This window comes from Antechinus flavipes, chromosome 1 (genome assembly GCF_016432865.1).
Source record: "Antechinus flavipes isolate AdamAnt ecotype Samford, QLD, Australia chromosome 1, AdamAnt_v2, whole genome shotgun sequence".
In the NCBI taxonomy this organism is placed as follows: domain Eukaryota; kingdom Metazoa; phylum Chordata; class Mammalia; order Dasyuromorphia; family Dasyuridae; genus Antechinus; species Antechinus flavipes.
In genome coordinates, this window is record NC_067398.1 from 644,032,515 (window position 1) to 644,057,048 (window position 24,534).

The 24,534-nt window shown below is 38.2% G+C and overlaps 1 protein-coding gene across 4 annotated transcripts in view; it reads left to right on the plus strand.

Moving 5' to 3' along the window:
- ADGRB1 (adhesion G protein-coupled receptor B1) overlaps positions 1–24,534 on the plus strand; it is a 263,708-nt gene that overhangs the window by 100,814 nt on the left and 138,360 nt on the right. For all 4 annotated transcript variants that reach the window (XM_051971170.1, XM_051971169.1, XM_051971172.1 and 1 more), the window contains exons 5-13: positions 5,778–5,942; positions 6,437–6,601; positions 11,065–11,229; positions 11,736–11,900; positions 12,567–12,668; positions 13,780–13,886; positions 16,268–16,462; positions 17,832–17,900; positions 18,893–19,001. In XM_051971170.1, the coding sequence (XP_051827130.1) occupies positions 5,778–5,942; positions 6,437–6,601; positions 11,065–11,229; positions 11,736–11,900; positions 12,567–12,668; positions 13,780–13,886; positions 16,268–16,462; positions 17,832–17,900; positions 18,893–19,001 (1,242 nt within the window). The remainder of the gene's footprint in view (positions 1–5,777; positions 5,943–6,436; positions 6,602–11,064; positions 11,230–11,735; positions 11,901–12,566; positions 12,669–13,779; positions 13,887–16,267; positions 16,463–17,831; positions 17,901–18,892; positions 19,002–24,534) is intronic.

A 24,534-nucleotide genomic window follows, 5' to 3' on the forward strand; every position in this document is an offset into this window, starting at 1 on the left:
TGAACTTGATGTAAGTATAAGGAAGAACCATGGTAGCAATTAAAGCTGTCAAAAAAAGAAGTGTGTTGTTTTATAAGGTAGTGAATTCTTGTTTAAAATTTGGATGAGTACTTGTCAGGGATAGGCATGGAATGGGATAGATTACTTCTGAGGTTAATTAGGACTCTAAGATATCATGATTCCATTAAAAATGTATGAAAAGAACCTTCTTTTCCCCAGATGGGGCAGAGTTGAGTTTCCTAAACTCTTCCACACTAAAGTTCTCCCAAAACTTGCCTGAGTTGACCATGATTCTTCCTGAGTCAGGAGTGATACCATCAAGAATGACATTTTCCCTTTATAGTACCTCCAATTTGTGATTTAAATCCTGTACTCTTCAGATTGAATTCAATTGGTCTATTCATTACATTCCTGACTTTATACTTGACAAATCAAGATGGTTCCTAATGAATTATCACTAATCAATGTCAATGACAATGTCAAGTTGGATGGTGGTCTGGTGAAATGTCCAAGAGCTTTGTTCTTGTAAGTGTTCTATTTAGCATTAGAAATGAATTGGATAATGCAGCCAGAGTGGTAATAAGGGGAAGTTTTATATCTCTAAATGCTTACTTGCATAAAATAGAAAAAGAGAAGATCAATGAATTGGGCTTGCAACTAAAAAAGCTAGAAAAAGAACAAGTTAAAAACCTCCGATCAAATACCAAACTTGAAATTCTAAAAATAAAAGGAGAGATCAATAAAATTGAAAGTATAAAAACCCCAAAACTATTGAATAAATAAAACTAAGAGTTGGTTTTATGAAAAAAAAAACAAAATAGATAAATCTTTAATTAATTTGATTAGAAAAAAGAAAGAGAAAAATCAAATTGTTAGTCTCAAAAATGAAAAGGGAGAACTATCCATCAATGGAGAGGAAATTAGAGCAATAATTAGGAGCTACTTTGCCCAACTTTATACCAATAAATTTGACAACCTAAGTGAAATGGAGGAATGACTGCAAAATTATAGATTGTCCAGATTAACAGAAGAGAAAATAAATTATTTAAAGAGTTCCATTTTAGAAAAAGAAACAGAATAATCTATTAATCAACCCCCTAAGAAAAAATCCCCAGGACCAGATGGATTTACATGTGATTTCTACCAAACATTTAAAGAACAATTAACTCCAATAATATATAAACTATATTTAAAAATAGGGTATGAAGGACTCATACCAAATTCCTTTTATGACATAGACATGGTACTGATAGCTAAACCAGGTAGGACAAAAACAGAGAAAGAAAATTATAAATCAATTTCCCTAATGAATATTGATGCAAAAATCTTAAATAAAATATTAGCAAAGAGATCACAAAAAATCCCCAGGACAGTACACCATGACCAAGTAGAATTTATACCAGAACCAGCCCTGCATGGTTCAATATTAGAAAAACTAGTAGCATAATTGTCTATATTAATAACCAAATTAACAAAAAAACATATGATTATTTCAATAGCTGCAAAAAAAGCATTTGATAAAATCCAAAACCTATTCCTATTAAAAACACTAGAAAGTACAGGAATAAATGGACTTTTCCTTAAAACAGTCAGTAACATCTATTTAAAATCATCAGTAAGCATCATATATAATGGGTACAAACTGGGACCATTCCCAATAATATCAGGAGTGAAACAAAGTTGCCACTATCACCATTACTATTCAATATTGTATTAGAAATGCTAACTTTGGCAATAAGAGAAGAAAAAAGAGATTAAAGGAATTAGAGTAAGTAATGAGGAAACCAAATTATCACTCTTTGCAGATGATAGGATGGTATACTTAGAGAACCCCAGAGAATCAACTAAAAAGCTATTAGAAATAATCCACAACTTTAGCAAAGTTGCAGGATACAAAATAAATCCACATAAATCATCAGCATTTGTATACATCACTAACAAAATTCAACAGCAAGAGATACAAAGAGAAATTCTCTTTCTCTTTTAAAGAGAAATTTTAAATATTTAAATTTTTTTTAATAATTTAAAAATAACTGTCAGTAGTATAAAAATATTTGGGAATCTATTTGCCAAGGGAAAGTCAGGAACTATATATGTAATATATATATATAAGCAAAACTACAAAATACTTTCCACACAAATAAAGTCAGATCTAAACAATTGGAAAAATATCAATTGCTCTTGGATAGAGTGAGTGACACTACTACCTAAACTAATCTATTTATTTAGTGCTATATCAATCAAACTCCTCTGAAAATATTTTAATGACCTAGAAAAAATAACAACAAAATTCATCTGGAAGAACAAAAGATCAAGAATTTCAAAGAAATTAATGATGAGAAAAGCAAATGAAGGAGGCCTAGCTGTGCCAGATCAAAAATTGTATTATAAAGCAGCAATCATCAAAACTATTTAGTATTGGCTAAGAAATAAAGAAGTTAATTAGTGGAATAGGTTAGGTTCACATAACAAAATAGTCAATGACTTTAGCAATCTAGTATTTGACAAACCCAAAGGCCCCAGCTTTTGGGATAAGAATTCACTATTTAACAAAAACTGCTGGGAAAATTGGAAACTAGTATGGGAGAAAGTAGGCATAGACCCACACCTAACACCATGTACCAAGATCAGGTAGAAATGGGTTCATGATTCAACGTAAAGAATGCTATTATAAACAAATTAGAAGAACATAGGATAGTTTATCTCTCACATTTGTGGAGAAGGAAGAAATTTGTGACCAAAGAATTAGAGATCATTAATGATCATAAAATAGATAATTTTGATTATATTAAGTTAAAAAGTATTTGTACAAACAAAACTAATGCAGACAAGATTAGAAAGGAAGTAATAAACTAGGAAAATATTTTTACATCCAAAGGATCTGATTTCTAAAGGGCTCATTTCTAAAATATATGGAGAATTGATCCAATTTATAATAGTTCAAGCTATTCTCCAGTTGATAAATGGTCGAAGGATATGAACAGACAATTTTCAGATGAAGAAACTGAAACTATTTGTAGTCACATGAAAAGGTGCTCCAAATCACTATCAATCAGAGAAATGCAAATTAAGACAATTCTGAGATACCACTATGCACCCGTTAGATTGTCTAAGATGACAGGAAATGATAATGACCAATGTTGGAGAGCATGTGGGAAAACTGGGACACTGATACGGTATTGGTGGAACTATGAACAGATCCAGCCATTTTGGAGAGCAGTTTGGGACTATGCTCAAGAAATCATCAAACTGTGCATATCTTTTGATCCATCAGGGTTTCTACTGGGATTATATCCCAAAGAGATCTTAAAAGAGGGAAAGGGACCCAATATGCAAAAATGTTTGTGGTAACCTTCTTTGTAGTGGCAAGAAACTGGATGCCCATCAGTTAGAGAATGTCTGAGTAAGTTGTGGTATATGACTGTTATGGAAAATTATTGTTCTGTAAGAAACGACCAGCGGGATGATTTCAGAGAGGCCTGGAGAGACTTACATGAATTGATGCTAGGTGAAATGAACAGAACCAGGAGATCATTATACATAGCAAACAAGACTATATGATGATCAGTTCTGATGGACGTGGCTGTCTTCAACATTGCGATGATTCAAACTTGTTCAGTGGTGAAAAGAGCCATCTACAACCAGAGAGAGAACCATAGGAACAGAGTGTAGAACACAACATAGCATTCTCACTCTTTCTGTTGTTATTTGCTTGCATTTTGTTTTCTTTCTATTTTTCTTTTTCTTCTGTCTTGATCTGATTTTTCTTGTGCAGCAAAATAACTGTATAAATATGTGTACATATATTGGATTTAACATGTATTTTTAACATATTTAACATGTATTGAACTACCTGCCAACTAGGGAAAAGGAGGGGAAAATTTGGAACAAAAGGTTTTGCCAGAGTCAATGTTGAAAAAATTAGCCATGCATATGCTTTGTAAATAAAAAGCTTTAATAAAAAAGAACTGAATTGGTTATAGTACAGACAACAGGTTCATTGCATTTATAGGTGACCCAGTAGTGAGAGGGACAGCAAAACTAGGGTCAAGAATATCTTTCATTAGTCTAGAATGAAGGACTGGCTTTAAGTAGATGAAATTTATTAGAAATAAATGTAAATTTCTATCTGTGGGTTCAAAAAATCAACTTTAGAAGCACATTATGGGAAGGTGTGTTTAGATGAGAATGAATGAGACATTGACCCAAAGGTCTTAAAGGACTTTAGGCTACATTATGACATGACACTCCAAAAATTCATTAAGAGTTATATCTAGGACTAGAAAATGGGAATCAGGAGGAGAGACTGTGAGAGTTCTATTATATTTTTACTTAGTCAATTATAGTTTGAAGAGCTGTATTCATTTCTCATTTAGGAAGGTCAAAATAGAGTTCATCAAGAGAAACACCAACTAATGTGGGTTAACCTTGCCACACAACTATAATTTGCAAGGAGTGAGGCTGTTAAGCTTGGAGAAGAGACAACTTAGAAGGGGATACAATATCTGTCTTCAAATATTTGGATGGGAATGTTGAATAATTACATTTGTTCTGCTTGGGTCCAGGAGACAGAACTTAGAACAGCTGGCAGAGGTACAGAAAGGAAAACTTAGGCTTAATATAAGAAAAGTTGTTCAGTCCTTTGTAGTAGTGTACAACTCCTCATGATCTCATTTGGGGTGTTCTTGGCAAAAATACTGAAATAATTTGCCAGTCCCTTCTCCAAGTCATTTGACAGATGAGGGAACTAAAGCAAAGGTAAATTACTTACCCAGGATCACACAGTTAGTAAGTATCTGAGGCTTCACTTCAGATGATGAGTCTTCTTTACTCTAGATACAGCACTCTATCTACTGTGCCACCTAATTAAAAAAAAAAAAAGATTTCCTCATAAATAGAGATATACAAAAGTAAATTGGAGTAGCTAATGTTAGGTGATATAATGAGCACCTAAGCCTGGAATAATGAAGATCTGAGTTCAAATCCAGTCTCAGACATTTTACTAGCTATTTGACTCTTGACAAGTCAAGAGTCTGTTCTTGTTTACCTCAGTGTCCTCATCTGTCAATGAACTAGAAAAGGAAATGGCAAACCATTCTAGTATCTCTGCCAAGAAAATCCCCAAGTGGGGTCACAAAGAGTCAGACACAACTCAACAACAGTAGCAGTAGCAATAACAAAAGTGGGATGAATTGCCCCAGGAGTTCATGAGTTTACTTTCAGCAATAAGCCATCAAGCAAAGTCAAGACAATCACTTGCAAGTAATGTTGTAGAGGGATTACTATTAAAGTATTGCTCAAATGACTTCTGAGCTCTCTTTGGAGATTCTATAGAAGTACAAAATGATGACAAAATATATGTATTTACTAACATCTTTTCTCTTCATCCTTTTCTTTCTTCAATCCCTCCTTTTCCTTTTCCTTTTTTCTTCCTTTTTTTTCTTCCTTCTACTTCTCTTTCTCTGTCCTTCTCCTCTTCCCTCTTTTCTTTTTTTCTCTCTCTCTCCCTTCCGTCCTTTTTTCTTTTTCTTTCTTTCTTTCTTTCTTTCTCCTACGCTTCTTCTCTTTCTCTTTTTATTCTTTATTATTACTATGATTACTACTATACTTACCATATTCATCTGTCTGTCTCTCAGTATGAACATATATAATCCTTGTTTGAGTCTAACCATCATTTAATAAATGTGATGTATGGAGAAAGTTTGGGATTGGCTTCCTTGAAATCTTTCCTGCTGCCTTTAACTAGTCCCTGACTTTAATGTCCCATGTCCCAACAGGAGACCCAGCAGCAGAGGAGTGGTCCCCATGGAGTGTCTGCTCAACTACATGTGGTGAGGGATGGCAGACCCGGACCCGTTTCTGCGTTTCTTCATCCTATAGCACTCAGTGTAGCGGACCCCTGAGGGAGCAGAGACAATGCAATAACTCAGCCATCTGTCCAGGTGAGCTTTCCTTTCAAGGAAATTTTGGAATGGGACCTCTGATTGAAGAAAAAGTCTAAATTCCTGATTTCTGGAACTTTGTTTTGGAAGAGAAAAACATGCCCCCTTTCTTTAGGGGTGACAAATCTTTCTCTTAGCAATCCTTAGAACTGAAAGGGAAAAATAGCCCAGGTCTTCTGGGAGCCCGTGGTCTAAAAAGGAGGTATAAGCTCTGCCTTCAGGAGGCTCCTAGTTTGAGGAGGAAACATAATATAAATACACTTTCAAACCTGGATAGAGTCCATCATACATTGTCTTGGTTTAATCAGAGGAGGCTAATCAAGGAAGGCATTCTAATGAAAGTTAGTTTTCAGGAGAAAAAGGGCATAATGAAGGAAGGAACAGATCAGCAAGGATCTTGGCTTCTATGATATCCTTGATGGGGGTTGTAGTTAAAAGTCTAGAATGTTATAGAGGAAGGAGAATTTCCTGATGACTTTACTTTTTCCTCACAGTTCATGGTACTTGGGATGAGTGGTCACCCTGGAGTTTGTGTTCATCTACCTGTGGGCGAGGCTTCCGGGACCGCACCCGCACTTGCCGCCCACCTCAATTCGGAGGCAACCCTTGTGAAGGTCCAGAGAAACAGACCAAATTCTGCAATATCGCTTTGTGCCCTGGTAAGTTGGAGGGAGAGAGAGCCCTTGGCCAGAAAAAGCAACTGGTCTGGCCAAGCTGGGGTGGCTGATGGACGTGGCAGAGCCCCTGAGCAGGCTTTGAGGAGGATCTGCCTAGAGGCAGAAGTGAAGAATGGATGTTAACCTTCGCTATATATTTTGACTGAAACTAGGGATCATTTCTACTCATGATACCACCATGTCTTTCTAAGAGAGAGAGAGATGTTGATATCAGTGGTCAAGTGGTCATTGCATTTGTATAGTGACTCTTGTAGTTGCTGTCAAATTATGAGAACAAATGAAGTTGCCACCTGAGGATTCTGATACAGGAGATATAAAAGTTCTTTGGATATGTTATATGGAAAATTTCAGATTAACACAAGAAAACCATATTTATATGTGAGCAGAACACAACTGCTCATCTTTTCTACCATCATTATGTCCCAGCCCATCACCATCATTCCAGCTTTCAGTTGCTTCATTTTTGTTTATGTATATTTCCAGTACCCAACATATTGAAACTGGCACATTGAAGATGCTTAATAAATGCTTGTTGACTCAGTCACTATTTCTGTTGTTACCAGAGTAACTTAACCATTACCAGCATAATTTATTCATTTATCATTTATTCAACAAACTTTTATTAAATGCCTTCTTTGTGCCTGACAATAAGCTAGATACAAATATAATGCCCACACAAAAAGAGTCTTACAAAGAGTTTCCATTTTACAATCTTCACTATCATCCCTACTAACAGGACCATTACTATCACCATCACTATCCTTATCCAAAGCCCCAGCATTCATTGTTGTGGCAGTGGTGATTTGTTAGTCATTTTCAATCATATTTGATTCTTCATGACCCCACTTTGGAATTTTCTTTCCTTTCTTTTCTTATCCTTTCCTTTTCTATCCTTTTTCTTTTTTGAGGCAGAGTTAAGTAACTTTCCAAGGATCATATAACTAATTAGTGTCAGAAGGTAAATTTGAACACGGGTCCTTCTGACTTGAGGACTGGTGCCTTATTCACTGTACCATTTAGCTGCCCTATTTGGGGGTTTTCTTAACAAAGATACTAGAGTGTCTACCAATTTCCTTCTTCTCGTGATTATAAAGATGAAAAAACTGAGGTAAACAGGTTTAAGTAACTTGCCCAATGCAAGTGTCTAAGGCCCGATTTGAACTCAGAAAGATTAACCTTCCTGACTCTAGACCCAGTGCTCTATCCACTGCACTACCTCATCCAGCTATGACTATCTCCAAGATGTAGATAGTGTCTCTTGAGACAGCTAACCCTTCAGCTCCTGATGCTAGTATTGAAAGGTGAAGGACAGGGGTCCATGGGTTTTTCTGACATGCCAATGGACATGATTTTATGCAATCATAATCTCACTTGTTTCTTTAACAAAAAGAAAGCAGAGAGAAATAGCTTAGAGGAAGAAAAATAGCTTTAAAAATAGCCATGGGGATTAAGCAGGCTCCTGGCCAGCTCTGCAAATTGCTTTAATATAAATGCTTTGCTCTTCCCTGCCCCCTCTGCCTCTGGCTGCTAAGAAATCCTCTCTGAGATGTCTTTCCTCTTCCCTCTCTTTGGCTTCTCTTTCTCTCTTTAGCTCTGTGTCTATTTGTTTCTCTTCTCTGTTTTCTTAATATATTATTTAATGTATCTCTTATGAATCTTTCTTACTGTATCTCTATTAAATGTTTCTATTTCTCAGCTTCTGTCTGTCTTTTCCACTCACATTCTCTTTTTGTCCATCAATCTCTCTGTCTGTGTCTTTCTCTACTTCCACTTCTACTGTTTTTTAGTTTTTCTGTATCTCTTTGTCTATCCCTGTGGCTCTGTTTCTGTGTGTCTCTTTCTGTTGCTTTATCTTACTATGGATCACTTCTCCTCAATCCTCCAATGTCATCTGCCCCGAGCTACTTCTTTTAGACTTTCATTTGTCATTGTTTCTCTCATTTTAGTCCCTGTTCATTTAGAAAATTTGTCAAATTGGTTCTTGTTTCACTGGCATCTCCTCAGGATCCTGGCCACTGAGTACTGACTGTCATCTTGGTTCATCATTTCTGCTACAGGGTTATTCATGTGACAATTAGAGGTTTTCCCCATTATATTTTCCCCAGTGTTCATTTCTTATTTATTGAAGCCTTGAAAAGCAGGGATGTCTATAGTATTCCTAAATCTCAATATTTCATCCATGGCAAATTAGGAAGCTATCCTATGAGATTATCTTTCAGGGGACCTAGTCCCCTCAAACTAGCTCCTAGCAACTTGAAGGAATAGGGGAAATGTGGTATTTAGGATATTATAGGCATTTTTGGGTTCAATCTCTCATGCCTTCCTCACATAGTCCTTAATAAAAAAAATAAAAAAAATGAGAACCTTTTAGAAGCTCAATTCAATTTATGTTCTTTACCTTTGAAAACCACTCCTTATTGTCTTATCCTTTCCCTTCTATGGCAGAGAGAGAGAGAGATCTCATTTGATGCTGGTGATAGTACTGCTGCTACTGAGGGTAGTGGTGGAGGTTGCTGGGAATGGTAGTAGTAGTTTCCTAGCTAATGAGAATGGAAATGGTAATTGTTAATGGAGACAATGACAGAAAAGGGATGGGAATGGGAATGATGGCAGAGAGTGATGGTGATGATAGTGACAGTTATTGTGATGCTGGTATGTTGACAGCTATCATGGTGACAGTAGTGATAATGATGGTGACAGTGGGGCTAGTAATAAAGATGATGATAGTATCATTGATGATGGAGATTATAGGGTATTGAAGATAATAAAGTTGATGATGATGGTAGTAAAGGTTTTGGTTTTGGTGGTGATATTAACTAGAGGGACATGAAATCAGAAGTATTCAATACATTATATGATAATCAGGGCTTCCAAATATCTCAACAGAATAGAATTATAAGCACTATTTAAAATGGGGAAATTTAATAGAGGTAAATGTAGAGCAATATGCTTGGATTAAAGCCAATAATTCCATAAGCACAATCATGAATAGTTACCAGTTCATCTAAAAAAGATCTCAAAATCTTAGTAGTCTGCAAGTAAAACATGAGTCAGTAGTGGAATGTGGCAGCTAGAAAAGTTAATGAGTTCCTATTAAGAGAGAAATACTTTCTAGAATTCATTAGTTGATATTATACACTATGTTTTATCTTGGTCATATCTAAGAGCTATGTTTTAGGAAGGTCATTGATACAATGAGGGGCAACTAGGTAATGCAGTGGAGCGAGTGCTAGGCCCAAAGTCGGGACAACTGGTCTTCATGAATTCAAATGTGGCCTCAGACACTTATTAATTATGTGACCCTGGACAAGTCATTTGCCATTGTTTGCCTCAGTTTCTCATTTGTATAATGAGCTGAAGAAGAAAATGACAAACTGCTCCAGTACTTTTGCCAAGAAGACCTCAAAGGGCTCATGAAGAGCTAGACATCACTGAAAAATGACTGAACAATAACCACATTGATATACTGTCCAGAGAATATCAAGAGGAAAGTAATGAAGTCGATGAAAAGACTGGAGAGTAGTGCTATGAAGAATAGTTGAAAGAAGTAGGATTATTTAACTTGGTAAAAACAATTCTTGGAGGGGAGGGGAGGGAATGATAATTTGTCTTCAAGTATTTGAAGGGATGTCTTGTAACTAATAAACTGAATTTGTTCTTTTTGACCCTAAGGGAAGAAACAGAAATATTGGCAAGGATTTATGAGAAGCAATTTAAATCATGAGGAAAAGAAAAAATTCTTTAATTTTTTTTTGGGGGGTAAGAGGGATCAGAGTTGTGTTTTCATTGGCATAGAGAACTACTGGTTGGAACCTTTCTCTGCTTATGCCCATAGTACCTGCTTTGAGTGTTACTTGAAGTATTAAGAGAAGATAAAGACTTAGCAAGGATCACACAGTCAGTATTTGTCTGTGGCAGATTTGAATCCAGATTTCCCAGAAAGCAGTTCTCTATATACTATTTAACAATGTTTATACTAACAATTAAAACTATCCAAAAGTGTAATGGTCTGCCTCAGAAAGTAGTGATTCTTCCTCTCCATGGAAATATTCAAAGACATATTGACTGATCATTTGTAATAAATATAATAGAAGTGATTCTTTCTTAGATATGGTTGGACTAGATGCCCTCTACCTTCGAGATTCTATGATGTTGACCTTGGCGTACTCCCTTGAGAGAGTGCTGGGAGAAGATAGTAGTCTGTTGATTCAGTTGTGTGGCCCCTATGATTGGCCTCCTTTAAATGGGTCTGGACCTTCCCATCATCCTACTCCAATTCTACTAAGACACTACTGAGAGGCAAGGGAATGGCCAGGCCATCCAGCCACTGCTCTGGACCTACGAGACTTGGCAGTTCCAAATGCTAAGCCACAAAGAAATGGTAAGCTCAAGAAAGGTATTCATGCTCTGTGCTCTGTCCCTTTTCCTCCCCCCGGGCCGGGCAGTGGATGGCAACTGGAACGAGTGGTCAAGCTGGAGTTCCTGCTCATCCAGCTGTTCCAATGGCACCCAGCAGCGCACAAGGGAATGCAATGGACCCTCTTATGGAGGGGCTGAGTGTCAGGGCCACTGGGCCGAGACTCGGGATTGCTTCCTCCGACAGTGCCCAGGTCAGTATCTGTCCCCCAAAGGGAGGCTCAGGATGGCTTTGGGAAGGAGGGAGAGCCAAGGGGAGATGGGCCATGGGCACAAGCGGGGACCTTAGAGCAGGGCTGTGGAATGTGAGTCCTCAGCCTCTCGGGTCCCAGCCGGGACCTATGCTGCTCTTGTTCTAGTCATCGGTTCTCTGGATTCCTCCTTCTCCAGTATTTTTATATTTCTATGTCTTCCTAACTTTATTTCTTTTTGTTTCTTGATCTCTTTGTGCTCCTGTCTTGGTGTTGCTCTGTTCCTATGACTCTGTTCTGGTGATTTCATGTTTTTCTGTCCTTTTATTGTCTTTAATGTCATGTTTCTGTGCCTCTGTCTACATTATCTGTGTCTTGTTCTACTTTTCTTTTTGTCCTAACTCCTGTCTCTTTCTTTATGTCTCTCCATGTCTCTATATCTTTGGGTTTCTGTTTCTGTTGGTTTTCATATCTTTGTATTTCTACACTGTCATATCTTACTCTCTCAGTGGATGGCAAGTGGCAAGCCTGGGGCACTTGGGGCAGCTGCAGTACCACATGTGGCGGGGGTACCCAGAGACGTGATCGAACCTGCCAGGGCCCTTTTTTTGGGGGTGAGACCTGCCAGGGTCCCAAGGAGGAATACAGACAATGCAGCCAGAGGAGGTGCCCTGGTGAGTAACATTCCCTTCAAGACACCCCCTCCTCACTCCCTGATACCTCTCCCTTCCTATCCCCTTCGTGCAACTACCCTGCTTCCATCTCCCTCCTCTTCCCTCCCTCCTCCCTGCTAGCCAGAAGAATTCCCCAGAGGCACAGTGGATCTTGGTTTCCTTCAGTCTTCTTGCTTGACTTCTTTATGATTGTGACTGTCAGGAAATTGAGCTCTGGACCTTATAATCCCACTCTGGTTCTAACCAGAGACAGAAAAGTGACCAGGACAGCTCACTGGTTGTCAAGGGACCACTGAGCCATGGTTGTGTCAGGTTCCAGTTGGTAAGGGGGTAATGTTCAGAGGTGGCAGGGAGCTGGCTCTTGAAATCTCTAAAAAGGGTCTAAAAACTAAAATAGACTCAATCTGTCATGAAGTTTGAGGTGCAATGTGAAGCTAAGGTTGGGGGTCATGCTACAGCTGGGGAGAAATTGTTTTTCATATGTGGCTGACTATCCTGAATTAGAATTGACTTTTCTGACTTGGCGCCACTGGACTCTAACAGTTTAGCTAATTGACCTAAATTCCAGCCCATCCACTTTGTTCTTTTCCTTTCAATTCTTTTTCTGAGTCTGATTGAAGTACCCTCTACCCACTTCTCACCTGAATCTCTCTTGCCTTTTGCTAGAGCCCCATGAGATCTGTTATGAAGATAATGTTGGTTCCATGGTCTGGAAGGAGACTCCAGCTGGGGATGTGGCTGCCATACGGTGCCCCAGAAATGCCACAGGTATGAGTCCCTAGGTGGTGCCAGGCACTGAGGGATGGGTTCTGGGATGTTCTCTCATGCTTCTTATTTAACCAGAAATAGAATCATAGACTCAAAGTTAGAAAAGGACTTCAGAGTTCGTCCAGTCCAACCTCTTTCTAAGTTGAGGAATTCTTTCCTCAACATTGCTGTCCAGTGATTATTTAGCTTTTCTTGAATACCATCATTGATGGGGATCTCATTACTCCCAGTACATACTTTTTTCCCATTTATAGATAGCTCCAATTATTAGAGAATTCTTTCTAACACTGGGCTAGAATCAACTTTCCTTCAACTTTCCTCCACTGGTCCCAGTCCTATGTTGGGGGCTATAGATAATAAGTTTGTATTCTCTTCCCAAAAGATATATTGATTCCAGTGCTCTGCTATATTGGGAAGTCTTGGGGGGAGGGAAGAAGAGGAAGAAGAGGGGATAGAAGCCCTTCTTTTAGTACATAGTCTTAAGAGAACCAGAGAGGAACTACCCCTGTTAATAATAGCCATGCCTATTATTCATTGGCTATTCTGTGCTTTTCAGAGTTTTTAAGAAATCGGATTTGACTGTTCAGTTCTGCAAACATATATTGTATCTAGGATATACTGCAACATATCTAACATATATAAGATTGCTTGCCATCTAGGGGAGGGGAAAAATTGGAACAAAAACGAGTGCAAGGAATAATATTGTAAAAAAAAAATTACCCTGGCATGGATTCTGTCAATATAAAGTAATTATTAAATAAAATAAAATAAATTATTTTAAAAAAAAGAAAAAAAATAGGGTTTGAGAGGAAGGGCCTCCTTTGAATGAAGGATTTGGATCTCAAAATCCTCAAAGTCCCTTCCTACACTAGTTCTATTCTGGTCCTACTCTAGTCCTAGCCAGAGACAGAAGGATGACCAGGATAGCCCAATGGCTGTTTAGGGATCCCTGAGACATGACTATACCAAGATCTAGGCAGCAAGGGAGTAACATACAGGGATGGTAGAACTCAGCTAGCTCTTGACATCTTTAACTTGGTTGTAGGAGTCTATGGTTTTATGATCCATTACTGATGAGACATAATCTCCCTTCCCCCTAACCCCACCCTAGGCCTCATACTCAGAAGGTGTGTCCTGGATGAGGAAGGCATTGCCTACTGGGAGCCCCCCACTTACATCAAGTGTGTCTCCATTGACTACCGGAACATCCAAATGATGGTGAGGAACCAATGATCCCTTAGTGGGGATTTTTCCATCTCTCTGTGCCTGTGATTCAAGGTCTCCCCATTTTTCAGCCACTCCCGAGAGAGATAAAGTCCCTTCCTCTATCACTGTCTGGATATTGGTTTCAAGGACAAATCCTGAAGCTATAACATGGTGCATGGTGGAAAGAAACCCAAGCTTAGAACCAGTAGATTTGTGTATTAGTCCCTCCTTTACTTCTCATCAGTTGTGTGTACTTGAATGAGTAATTTGACTCCTGTTGTCCTCAGTTTTCTTTTCTGTAAATGGCAGACATTGAGCTAGAATGGTCTCTAAGGTTCCTTTCAGCTCTAACACTCTTGTGTTTCAGGATTCCTTTCTAGCTTTAACTTTCTTCATTCTACTACCTAAGGTCTGTTCTAACCTTGGCATTCTGGATATTATATCGTCTGCCACTACCTCATTGTGAACTCTCAGGCAAATCACTGAGCCCCTGAGTCTTATTGTCTGCTTCCAAAAGTGAAGCGTTGGAGGCAGACAGTCTCTAAAGGATCGTTCAGTTCTAACTCTTTAAATTGGGGCTTTGACCCTAATAAATTGTGATCTTAGAAGTTTTCCTCATCTATAAATTGAAGTCTGACTACGTGGTCTTTGGTTTTGTAACTCAGTGAATTCCCACTGCCTGGACTTTGCTTACCCCAGTCCTCACACCAGGAAACTACCTGCTCTGCCTCTCTAAACCCTACCTATTCTTAAGGACCCAGATTCCTCTGGGAAGCCTTCCCTCATTGCTTTAGTCCACTCTGACCATGCCCATCTCTATAATGCCTCTTAATTCCTTCACCTCTGCCAATGTTTCCTGAAACTCTCATAACCCTCTTCCCTCCTATTTCCCTCTTTCCTTCCATCTTCTCTTATTCCCCACACTACCTATTCCCCAGATCCTCCCCTTATACATTTGACAAAATTCAGCACTCATTCCTATTAAAACACTAGAGAGTATAGGAATAAATGGACCTTACCTTAAAATAGTCAGTAGAATCTATTTAAAATCATCAGCAAGCATCATATGTAATGGGGATAAACTAGACCCATTTGGGGTGAAACAATGTTGCCCACTATCACATTACTATTCAATATTGTATTAGAAATATTAGTTTTAGCAATAAGAAAAGAAAAAGAAATTGAAGGAATTAGAATAGGTAATGAAGAAATCAAATCATCACTTGTTCCAGATGATATGATGATAATCAACTAAAAAACTACTAGAAACAATTCACAACTTTAGCAAAGTTGCAGGATCAAAATAAATCCACATAAATCATCAGATTTTTATGTTTCCAACAAAGTCCAGCAGCAAGAGATACAAAGAGAAATTCCATTTAAAATTACTAGATAATATAAAATATTTATGAGTCTACCTGCCAAGACAAAGTCAAGAACCATATGAACACAATTATAAAACTCCACACAAATAAAGTCAGATCTAATCAATTGGAATAATATCAAGTGCTCATGGTAGGCCTAAGTAATATAATAAAAAATGACAGCTCCTTCCCTTACCTCTTGTCTTTCCCGCTGGGATCCAGTCTTTATCCCTTTTTAAGCTGATTCCCACTCTGGATAAGGATCTGGATGAGGTAGTCTCTAAGGACCTTTCCAGCTGTAGCATTCTGTGAGCTTGCTATGGTGGAAAGATGGTGGAGTGGACTGAATACCAGCCCTGGTGTCAAGTGGTCCTGAGTTCAAATGTGACTTCAGACACTTATCAGCTAATTAATTATCAATTAAATTTTCTCACCTGTAAATCTAAGGGGGTGGGCACAATGAACTTTATGTTAATTTCTAGCTCTAAAATTCTGTGATTCTATGATTTTTCTCTCTTTTTCCCCTGTTTCCCCCTTTCCCTTTGTCCTTCAGCCTTTGTGCCCTTCTCATTTCTATCCCTCTTCCCTCTCCGTCCTTGTCCTTTCCTCAGAATCTCTCCATCCTTTTCTCCCTGCAAAGGGATGGAAAAATCAAAGGGCATGTTTTGGTGTGGTTAGTTAGAGACTTGGAATGAAATGTTGCCATTTTGCAGAAACTCCTTTTCTGAAGGCCCCAAAGCATAGAAACTTTAGGCCCTTAGAAATTCCATCTGATTTGCCTTACTATCAGGCAATAGTGCCCCTTCCAGAAAAGAGAGACCCAATAACAGTCCCTGGGTAGTATTCATAAAGTCTAAATAATCTGTCAGAAAAGCTATCTTTATTCTTGCTCGGGGTGGGAAATAAAACTAGATGACATCTAAAGTCTCCTCAAGCCTTGAGACTCTGATGCTAAGAATTGGTTTGCTATACTGACATCATCACATCCAGCCCCCTGCCTCCAATCTTCTCTGGGACCCTTCTCCACAGACCCGGGAGCACCTAGCCAAGGCTCAGAGGGGGATTCCAGGTGAGGGTGTGTCAGAGGTTATCCAGACACTGGTGGAGATCTCTCAGGATGGGACCAGCTACAGTGGAGACCTTCTCTCCACCATTGATGTGCTGAGGAATATGACTGAGATCTTCCGGAGAGCCTACTATAGCCCTACCCCAGGTGATGTGCAGGTAAGGGGCTTAGAAAAAAATCTGCTGGGACCTTTGGGAATCAAGGAGTAGGGTACTTAAATGTACCCCACTAGTAAAAGTTCAGGCCATCTTAAAGGCTTAGTATCTCTGCTATTCCCATGACAACACCAGTCATCCCTACCATCATCATCACACCATTGCCAACACTGTGATACTATCACCATCACTGCTATCGCCAACATATTAAAACACTAATGCTCTAATTACTCTCACTGTTACCACCATCATATTTACATGTTGTCTTCTTCAGTAAAATTTAAGTTTCTTGAAAGGCTGTTCCATCATGAATGGTTAGCACAATGTTTGGCACATTTTAGGAGCTTACTAAATGCTCGTTGATATGATTATCTTAATTTATTACTACCAACAGCAACAACAACAGCAATATCTTGTATTTCAATCAATCAGTTCATCAATATTTAATGAGTTTTCATGTGCCAGACATCTATATAGTGCTTTAAGGTTTGCAGAGCCTTTTACATGTCTCATTTGATTAAATGAGAAAAACATCATAATCATGACTTAAATCACACCATCCCTCCCACTGTTACTGTTAAAAGACATCAACTTGCTGTCACTATCACTTTTATCAACACTGTTAATAGTCAGTCAGTAAACATTTATTAAGATTTTACTATGTTCCAGGAACTGTGCTAAATGCTAGAAATGCAAAAAACAAAACAAAACAACAACAGCCAAAAAAAAAAAAAAAAAAAAAAAAAAACAGTACCCAGACTTCAAGGAGCTTGCATTGTAATGGAGGAAGACAACATACAAAAGGAAGCCGGAAAGCAGGTGGGATGGCACCTGGTGGAAGGCATGAGGGAGAAGTCCAAAGGGTGGGAACAGAAGAGCACCCTCACCATTGTTGGTTCGAACACCTTCACTATTAAGTAGTGGGATCACCATTATTCTCAATATTACAGCTGTTTTCACCATCACTAAAAAGTCATGGAAATTGCTATTACTATCACCATTCCCAACACTATCATTGCTTTCACGATCACCACCACATTACCATGAACACAGTTGTCATAACTCATCATTCCATTTCCACATTGAATCATTGCAAGCACCATCATCAGTACCAATCTTATCACCAACACAATTAGCTCCATTGCCATCACTATCATCATCATATTGTATTCCCCCATCTTCCTATCATCTCTTGAGAACTTGGAGCTATATGTTAGCTTCTCTGTGTCTCCCACAGCCTCCCATATAACTTTTTTCACAGGGAAATTACTCAGTAGAAATGCTAAATTGTGCTTAATGCCCCAAGTTGTAACCAAGTCAGCCTAGAAGCCAAATTCTCCAGCATGTTGCCCTTTCTCCCTCTCTCTTTCAGAATTTTGTCCAGATTATAAGCAACCTGCTGACTGAAGAGAATCGAGACAAGTGGGAAGAGGCCCAATTGGTATGGATTGGAGACAAACAAATCCTTTTCCTTTCCCCCAAATCCCTTAACTAACTGAAGGAGCTTAAAACTCTTCCAGAGGACCTAACCTCCATTATCCTTCTCTAGACAAATGCATCTCCAGAAATAATATTCACTCTTTATTCAAGTTCATTCCTCTTCCCAAGTGGCTATGTATGGTACCAAATCTCGATTATCATATTTAGAGATAACCATTTGCAAATTTCTTGCTCAGAAGGAACATTACTAAATCATCTGCCAGCTTAATCCTGAACACTTTAAACTCAGGGACTGCTAGCTCATTAAAATATGTTAGGATCTAATTAAACAAGAAAGATTAATGTACTTGGAAGAAAAGAGTAATGAATTATAGAATGTAAATAGCAAAAAATATGGCATTTGAATTATCTCTTAAATTATCTATATTTGTTTTTATTTTGTTGCTCCACCTTGTTCTTCTTTTATTTGGTTGGGATTGAGGGAAATTATCTCTTGATTTTATGTTATCAAGAGGATTACATTTCCTCAACACATTGAAAGTTGACTTCAACTTCAAGAATTCCTGTGTCCAGACACATATGTAGAATGTGTTTAGTTGTTCATTTCTTAGCTGTCAGAAAGCAAGAGAGCTTGGTAGGGAAACATGATACCTGAAGATATCTGATGGATGTTCATGGGCATGCAATCAGATTTTTCTTTTTATCCCAAGAGAAACAGAATTGGGACCATGTTGGCTGGGGAGATATTACAAGGAGGCAGATTTTGCCTCAACATAAGGAAACATTTCCTAATAATTAGTTGTGCCCCTATGTAAAGTGGGTTACCTCTAAGAGATAGTAAGTTCCTCATTACTGGTTTTAAAGTGAACTAGATGACCTTTTGCCAATGAAGTCTTGGTGGGGATCCATAGTTTGAATGGGAATTGAACTAGATGGCCTCTGAAGTTTCTTCTTGCTCTGAGAAGGTATCTTTCTGTTCTTGTATTCCATTAGATGGGTCCCAACGCTAAGGAGCTCTTCCGCCTGGTAGAGGACTTTGTTGACGTCATTGGCTTTCGCATGAAGGATTTCCGAGATTCCTACCAAGTGACAGACAACCTGGGTGAGCTTCCCTTTCTCTCTGCCCTGCCATCTTTCTTCTTTTTTCTTTCTCATTTACTTTGATATTTCATCTTCAGTCTTGGTAGTATATAAATAAATTAGCCCAAGCAGGATATACTAAATCCCCCATACCAGATCCTTTATCCCTCTCCAACAGACTAGCACAAACCCAGAGTTGGGTCATAGGCTCTCATAATTAAGAAGGAGCTGTGATGTAGAGGGCCGCAGATAGTAGGGAACCCTGGGTAAGATATAAGACCTTTTAGCCCAGAGGAAACCCACTGACAATACCCGTGGCTCTCCCTTTCTTTTGTTTTTGGAGGAGCGTCTTGATGTCTGTTTTTCCTCTCAACTATTGCCTGTCCTTGAGGATTAAAAGGTATGCTATTGGTGTGTAAAATCTGGGTTAAAGGGTCTTATACCTTACCAAGAATTCTCCCACTATCTGTGGCCCTCTATACTGCCCAATGGTATATGACAAGGAAACATCTTGGAGTAAGCAATCATCCAGTTTCCTCTTGAATTCTTCTTGTGAAGAGTCTTCAAAAAGCATGATGATCCCTCCTTCCTTTCTTCTGTTCATACCTTCCCATGTCTAGTGCCTCTGCAGATTCTTGGTTCTCTTTTCAACACTTGTTCCTGACACCAGCCTGAAATCTCCATTTTCCTTCTCAGTTTCCCAGTGGATGAGAATTGAAAATCAGAAGACCTGGGTTTGAGTAATGGCTCCCCCACTTACTATGTCTGTGGCTCTGGGCGGGTTATGTCACATCTTTTATCCTGTTTTCCTTTCTAAAAATTAGACAAACACTTCCCATCTTTACTTCATGTGATTTGGGTAGCAAAATATTTTGTAAACCTTAAAGTACTCTAAAACTATGAAATTAATATTTCAAGAGGATTTTGTTGGAGTATAAAGAAAAAAATACAATAATATTTATAGATCACATATCTAGAGTATTTTAATATTTAGAAGCACTTATCCCCATAGCAACCCTGTATAGTAAGGAGAGAAAGAGTTACACATAGTCATGTTTTAATAAATATTTGTTAATTATTTTACAGAAGTGGTAACTGAGTCCCAGAGAGATCAAGTCATTTGCTTTGTGTTATATAAGAAAAAACTCAAATCCAGGTCCTTGACACTATGACCAGTTTTCTTTATTAAAAAAAAATTTCACACTTTCTAAATCACACTTAAGGAAAGCAGAATCTTTTCATGATCCTGGGAATGTTCTCCTACGATACTTCCATGTTTGTCCACTTAAGCCACTGCTGCTTTCAGGGACTACCTGGCCCCATTCCCATTGACCTCATATTTTGGCCTTGCTCCAAGTGGCCTTAGGTAAATGAGCCCAAAAGGTCTCTGCCAGTGTTCCTCACTCAATTTGTAATCCTTTGCTTCCTAGTGATGCTATGTGGAGCCCAATTCCCCACCACTATGCTTGGGTTTCTCTTCATTTACTAAGATAACTGGTAACTCTTTGGGATATCCCATATTTCCTTCCTGGAAAGCTGATCTCCACTGAGCCTGGCAGAGGTGGTTATTTCTTTTCCTATGATTTCTATTGTTTGAGAGAATTATGAGATCCCCAACACTGGCTGTATTCAGATAGTCTTGATGGCCATTTATCAGGGATCTGTAAGGAGATCTCTGCTCAGGAATGTGGCCCTTTCTGTCTTGAACTATATACTTTCCAAAATCCTTTATGGAAGACTCAGATTCTATTATTTTAATAATAGCCTTAAAGCATCTAACCACATATTATGTCCAAGACACTGTGTTTTGTATATACAAAGTTATACCTAGCCATTCTTTCATTCACTCTGGTTGACATTGTCATTGAAATTCTTGACCCTTCACTCTTTCTGACCTACCTGTCCAAGTAATTATCAAATCTTGCCATTTCTTCCCTCACAGTGATTTTTTTCTTTCTACCCATGAAGTCATTATCTTAATCCAGGTCTTTATTTCCTCTTTTATGCAATAATTTTTTAACTGATGTCTCTGGCATTAGCCTTTCTTTCCCTTTTCTGATCTATTTTCCACAAATATTCCTAAAACATAGGACTGACCATGTAATCCCCCTATTTAAGCATTTTAAGTAGCCACTTCTTTCCTGTATGATAGCATAAAAACTACTGTTTGACTTCATAGTCTGGCTCCAGCCTACCTTTATGGTTCATTTTATATTAATCTTCTGGTACTCAACATTATAATCTCAATGATTGACTTGGTCTTTCCCCAAACTCTCATTTCCATTTCTGATTTTTCATGGTGGGATATACCTGAAATGCACTCTTTCCTTATTTTCTTATCTTATTCTTATTTTCCTTTATGGATTAACTCAGTGGTCACTTCTTACAGGGAGTCATTACTCTTAATCCCCTTACACCAGTACTTAATACTCTCTCTCTCTTCAAATTATTGTGTTTGTATATACACACGCGTGTATATATGTGTATATATGTATATATGTTTATATGTTATTTCCTCCTAGTAGACTATAAGTTCCCTAAAGGAGTTTTACATTTTGTCTTTGAATTCCCAGTTCTTTGTACATAACAGTTACTTAAATAACAATTGAATTGGATTGGCTTAAATACAAACACCATGGATCAAATGAAATAATATATGTGTTTTAAAAAAAAAGAAAATTTGGGGGCAGCTAAGTGGTACAGCAAATAAAGCACCAGCCCTGGAGTTAGGAGAATCTGAGTTCAAATCTGACCTTGGATATTTGACTCTTATTACCTACGTGACTCTGGACAAATCACTTAACCCTGTTTTCTTTGCAAAAGAAAAAAAAAAGGAAACAAACAACAACAAAAAAAAAAACCCTTAAAGTGCTTCCTAAATATTACATCTTTATTATTATTATCATTAATATACTAGTTTTGTTCTACATGCTACTTTTAAGTTTAAGGTCTAATAGAGGGAAACTGATGTAAGGGCTAGTAGGGGTCCAATCAAAATCATGTGAGATATTTGAGAAAGGAGAAATCAGTTTCATGTTGGGTGGGTGACTTCTTAGGGAAAACTCCTTGGAGGTAGTGGCACCCTGCTTTAGCTATGAAGAAAAGGAAAAACATTCCCAGAAGGTGAGAAGTTGGGGAGTTTCATTAAGATCAACAAAAGCAGACAAATGGTAGTAAAAAACAAGAGGAGAACAGGGCATTGGAAAGACTAGTATGTAAAGAACATGAATTTATAGCAGGCAGTAAGTAGCATGATGGGTTTGATCTTGGCTTAAAATAAGAATGGTCTTGTCAGATTCAAAAGGAAGGTCTTCCCTATAGCCATGTTAAAACAGAATGGGATGTTTGGAGAAGGAATAGATTCACCTTCATTAGAATCCTTCAGAGGGGTATTGAGTAATAACTTATTGGGGATGTTATAAAGAGAACTCCTTTTCAGATTGGGCCTTTCCAAACATCCCAGGCCTAGTCCCAGCTCCATCTCAAACCCAGTCTTCAATAGTTTTGATGGCTGTTGAGTGCTTCGTTTATCATTGTTCCCCACTTGCTATTATACACTATGGGGTGAGGCTTAGGTACTAGGATGGAATGAAAAGGGTCTTTTGGTCAAAAGCTGTGGTTTTAAATTTCAGCCCTATGGTCAATACACTATGCCTTGAACAAGCATCTTCCACCTCTGACTTAAATTTTCATTTGTAAAATGAAACACTGGAAAAGATTATGACCTCAAAGACCCCTGCCCATTGTAATATCAAGATTTTTGAAAAAGATCAGTTTTATCTTGGGTGGTGATGATGAGAGAATTTTCAGGGACAGACCCTTGGAGGTGGAGGAGGAGGTCCTACCTTAGCAATGAAGGGAGACACTCAACAGAAGTTTCATTCAAGCCATGGGAGGATTGTCTGAGCAAATTCAAAGAAATAGAAGTAAAGGCAAGAGGAGAAGAGGGCATATTCTGTGCTGCAAGGACTCTCTCAGCTCTGGCATTTTATATCCCATGTTCTAAGGGCTAAGTTTAATAAATGCACATGGAGCAGCTAGTTGGTGTAGTGGATAGAGCACTAGCCCTGAGTTCAAATCTGGCCTGAGACACTTAATACTTCCCTGGCTATGTGATCCTGGGTAAGTGACTTGCCCAGGATCACATAGCCAGGGAAATATTAAGTGTCTCAGTCAAGTCACTTAACCCCCGTTGCCTCAGCAAAATGAATGAATGAATAAATAGATTCACACTTGGCTAATTCATTGAGGCCTTTGAATTTGAATTAACATTTCCCTGATCTATTCAATTCATTTCAACAATCTAAGTGACTTTCATGTTCAAGGTCCTGGGATATGTAGGGGATACAAAAACAAAATGAAAAATTGCTCCTGCCCTCATGGAGCTTACCTTCCACCGGAGAGTTACAGCATATAAAATAAGTAAGTATATATTTGATGCTTTGAGAAGGAAGATTAGTAAAGATTTCCTGTTGGAAGTGCCACCTGAACTGATCTCTCAGGGAAGCTAAGAATTTCTACAGCCACACAAGAGGAGAGAGCTCATTCTAGGTGTTAGGTACAGTGTATGCAAAGACATAGAGAGGAAAGAGAAAGAAATTGGGAGCAGCAGGTAGACTAGTATGGGTGGAATACAGAATACTTTAGAGGGAATAATGTGAATTTAACCTGGAACTTAAGTAAGGAGAAAATAGTTTTTGAAAGGCTTTAAATGCCAAGGTGAGGAAGTTGTTTCTAATTTCAGGGGAAATATGTAGCTACTGATGGTACTTGAGGAGGAGAATTACAGTGACATGCTATCCAATGCCAATTTTCTATTATTATCACTCCAGCCTGAGAAATATTGTCATATGGGGGTATAGATGACTGTGATTATTTTTTTTCTTTTGTTTAGTTATTTAAATGAGTTAAATCTTTATTCTGGATAGAAGAAGCTGGATTTACACTTATTTATATTTTCAGCTGTAGCAGTGGAGATGGAAAGCCTATCTATGATCAACAAATTGTGGAGTCATGGGATAGCAGCACAGTCAAGGAATTTGGTCCAAAATGTTATTTCACAAGGGAGGAAACTGAGTCCATTCAAGCTTGCAGGGTGCTTGATGTTGAGACTAAAAACAACTGTGATAGACACTTGGGTTGGATTTCTTCAGTACGAGTCACAAAAAGTTAGAGAAAATTCTTAATAATGGGAAACTCCTTTCCATTCTGTTGTGATGTGGCTGATTGATGGAAAGTTCTTCTCTAAGTTGATGGGAAAATCTACTTTCCTGAAACTTTCTAGGCAGAATAATAAGAGTTATGTTGTTCCTTGCCCCATTTCCAAGTCTTCTCCAGGATAAACATCCCTCAGTCCTTTCATTGATCCTTAAGTGACATGTTCTCAAGTCTCTCATCCATTCTGGTTGTTCTCTTCTGACCACTCATCAGTATATCAATATGGCATACACAGCTACACATGGTATCTTAGATGGTGTCTAACTAAAGGAGAAGACTATGGAACTACTATCTCCTTCACTCAAGGTGGTTATTTACTTGTTTCAGTTCTGTTCATT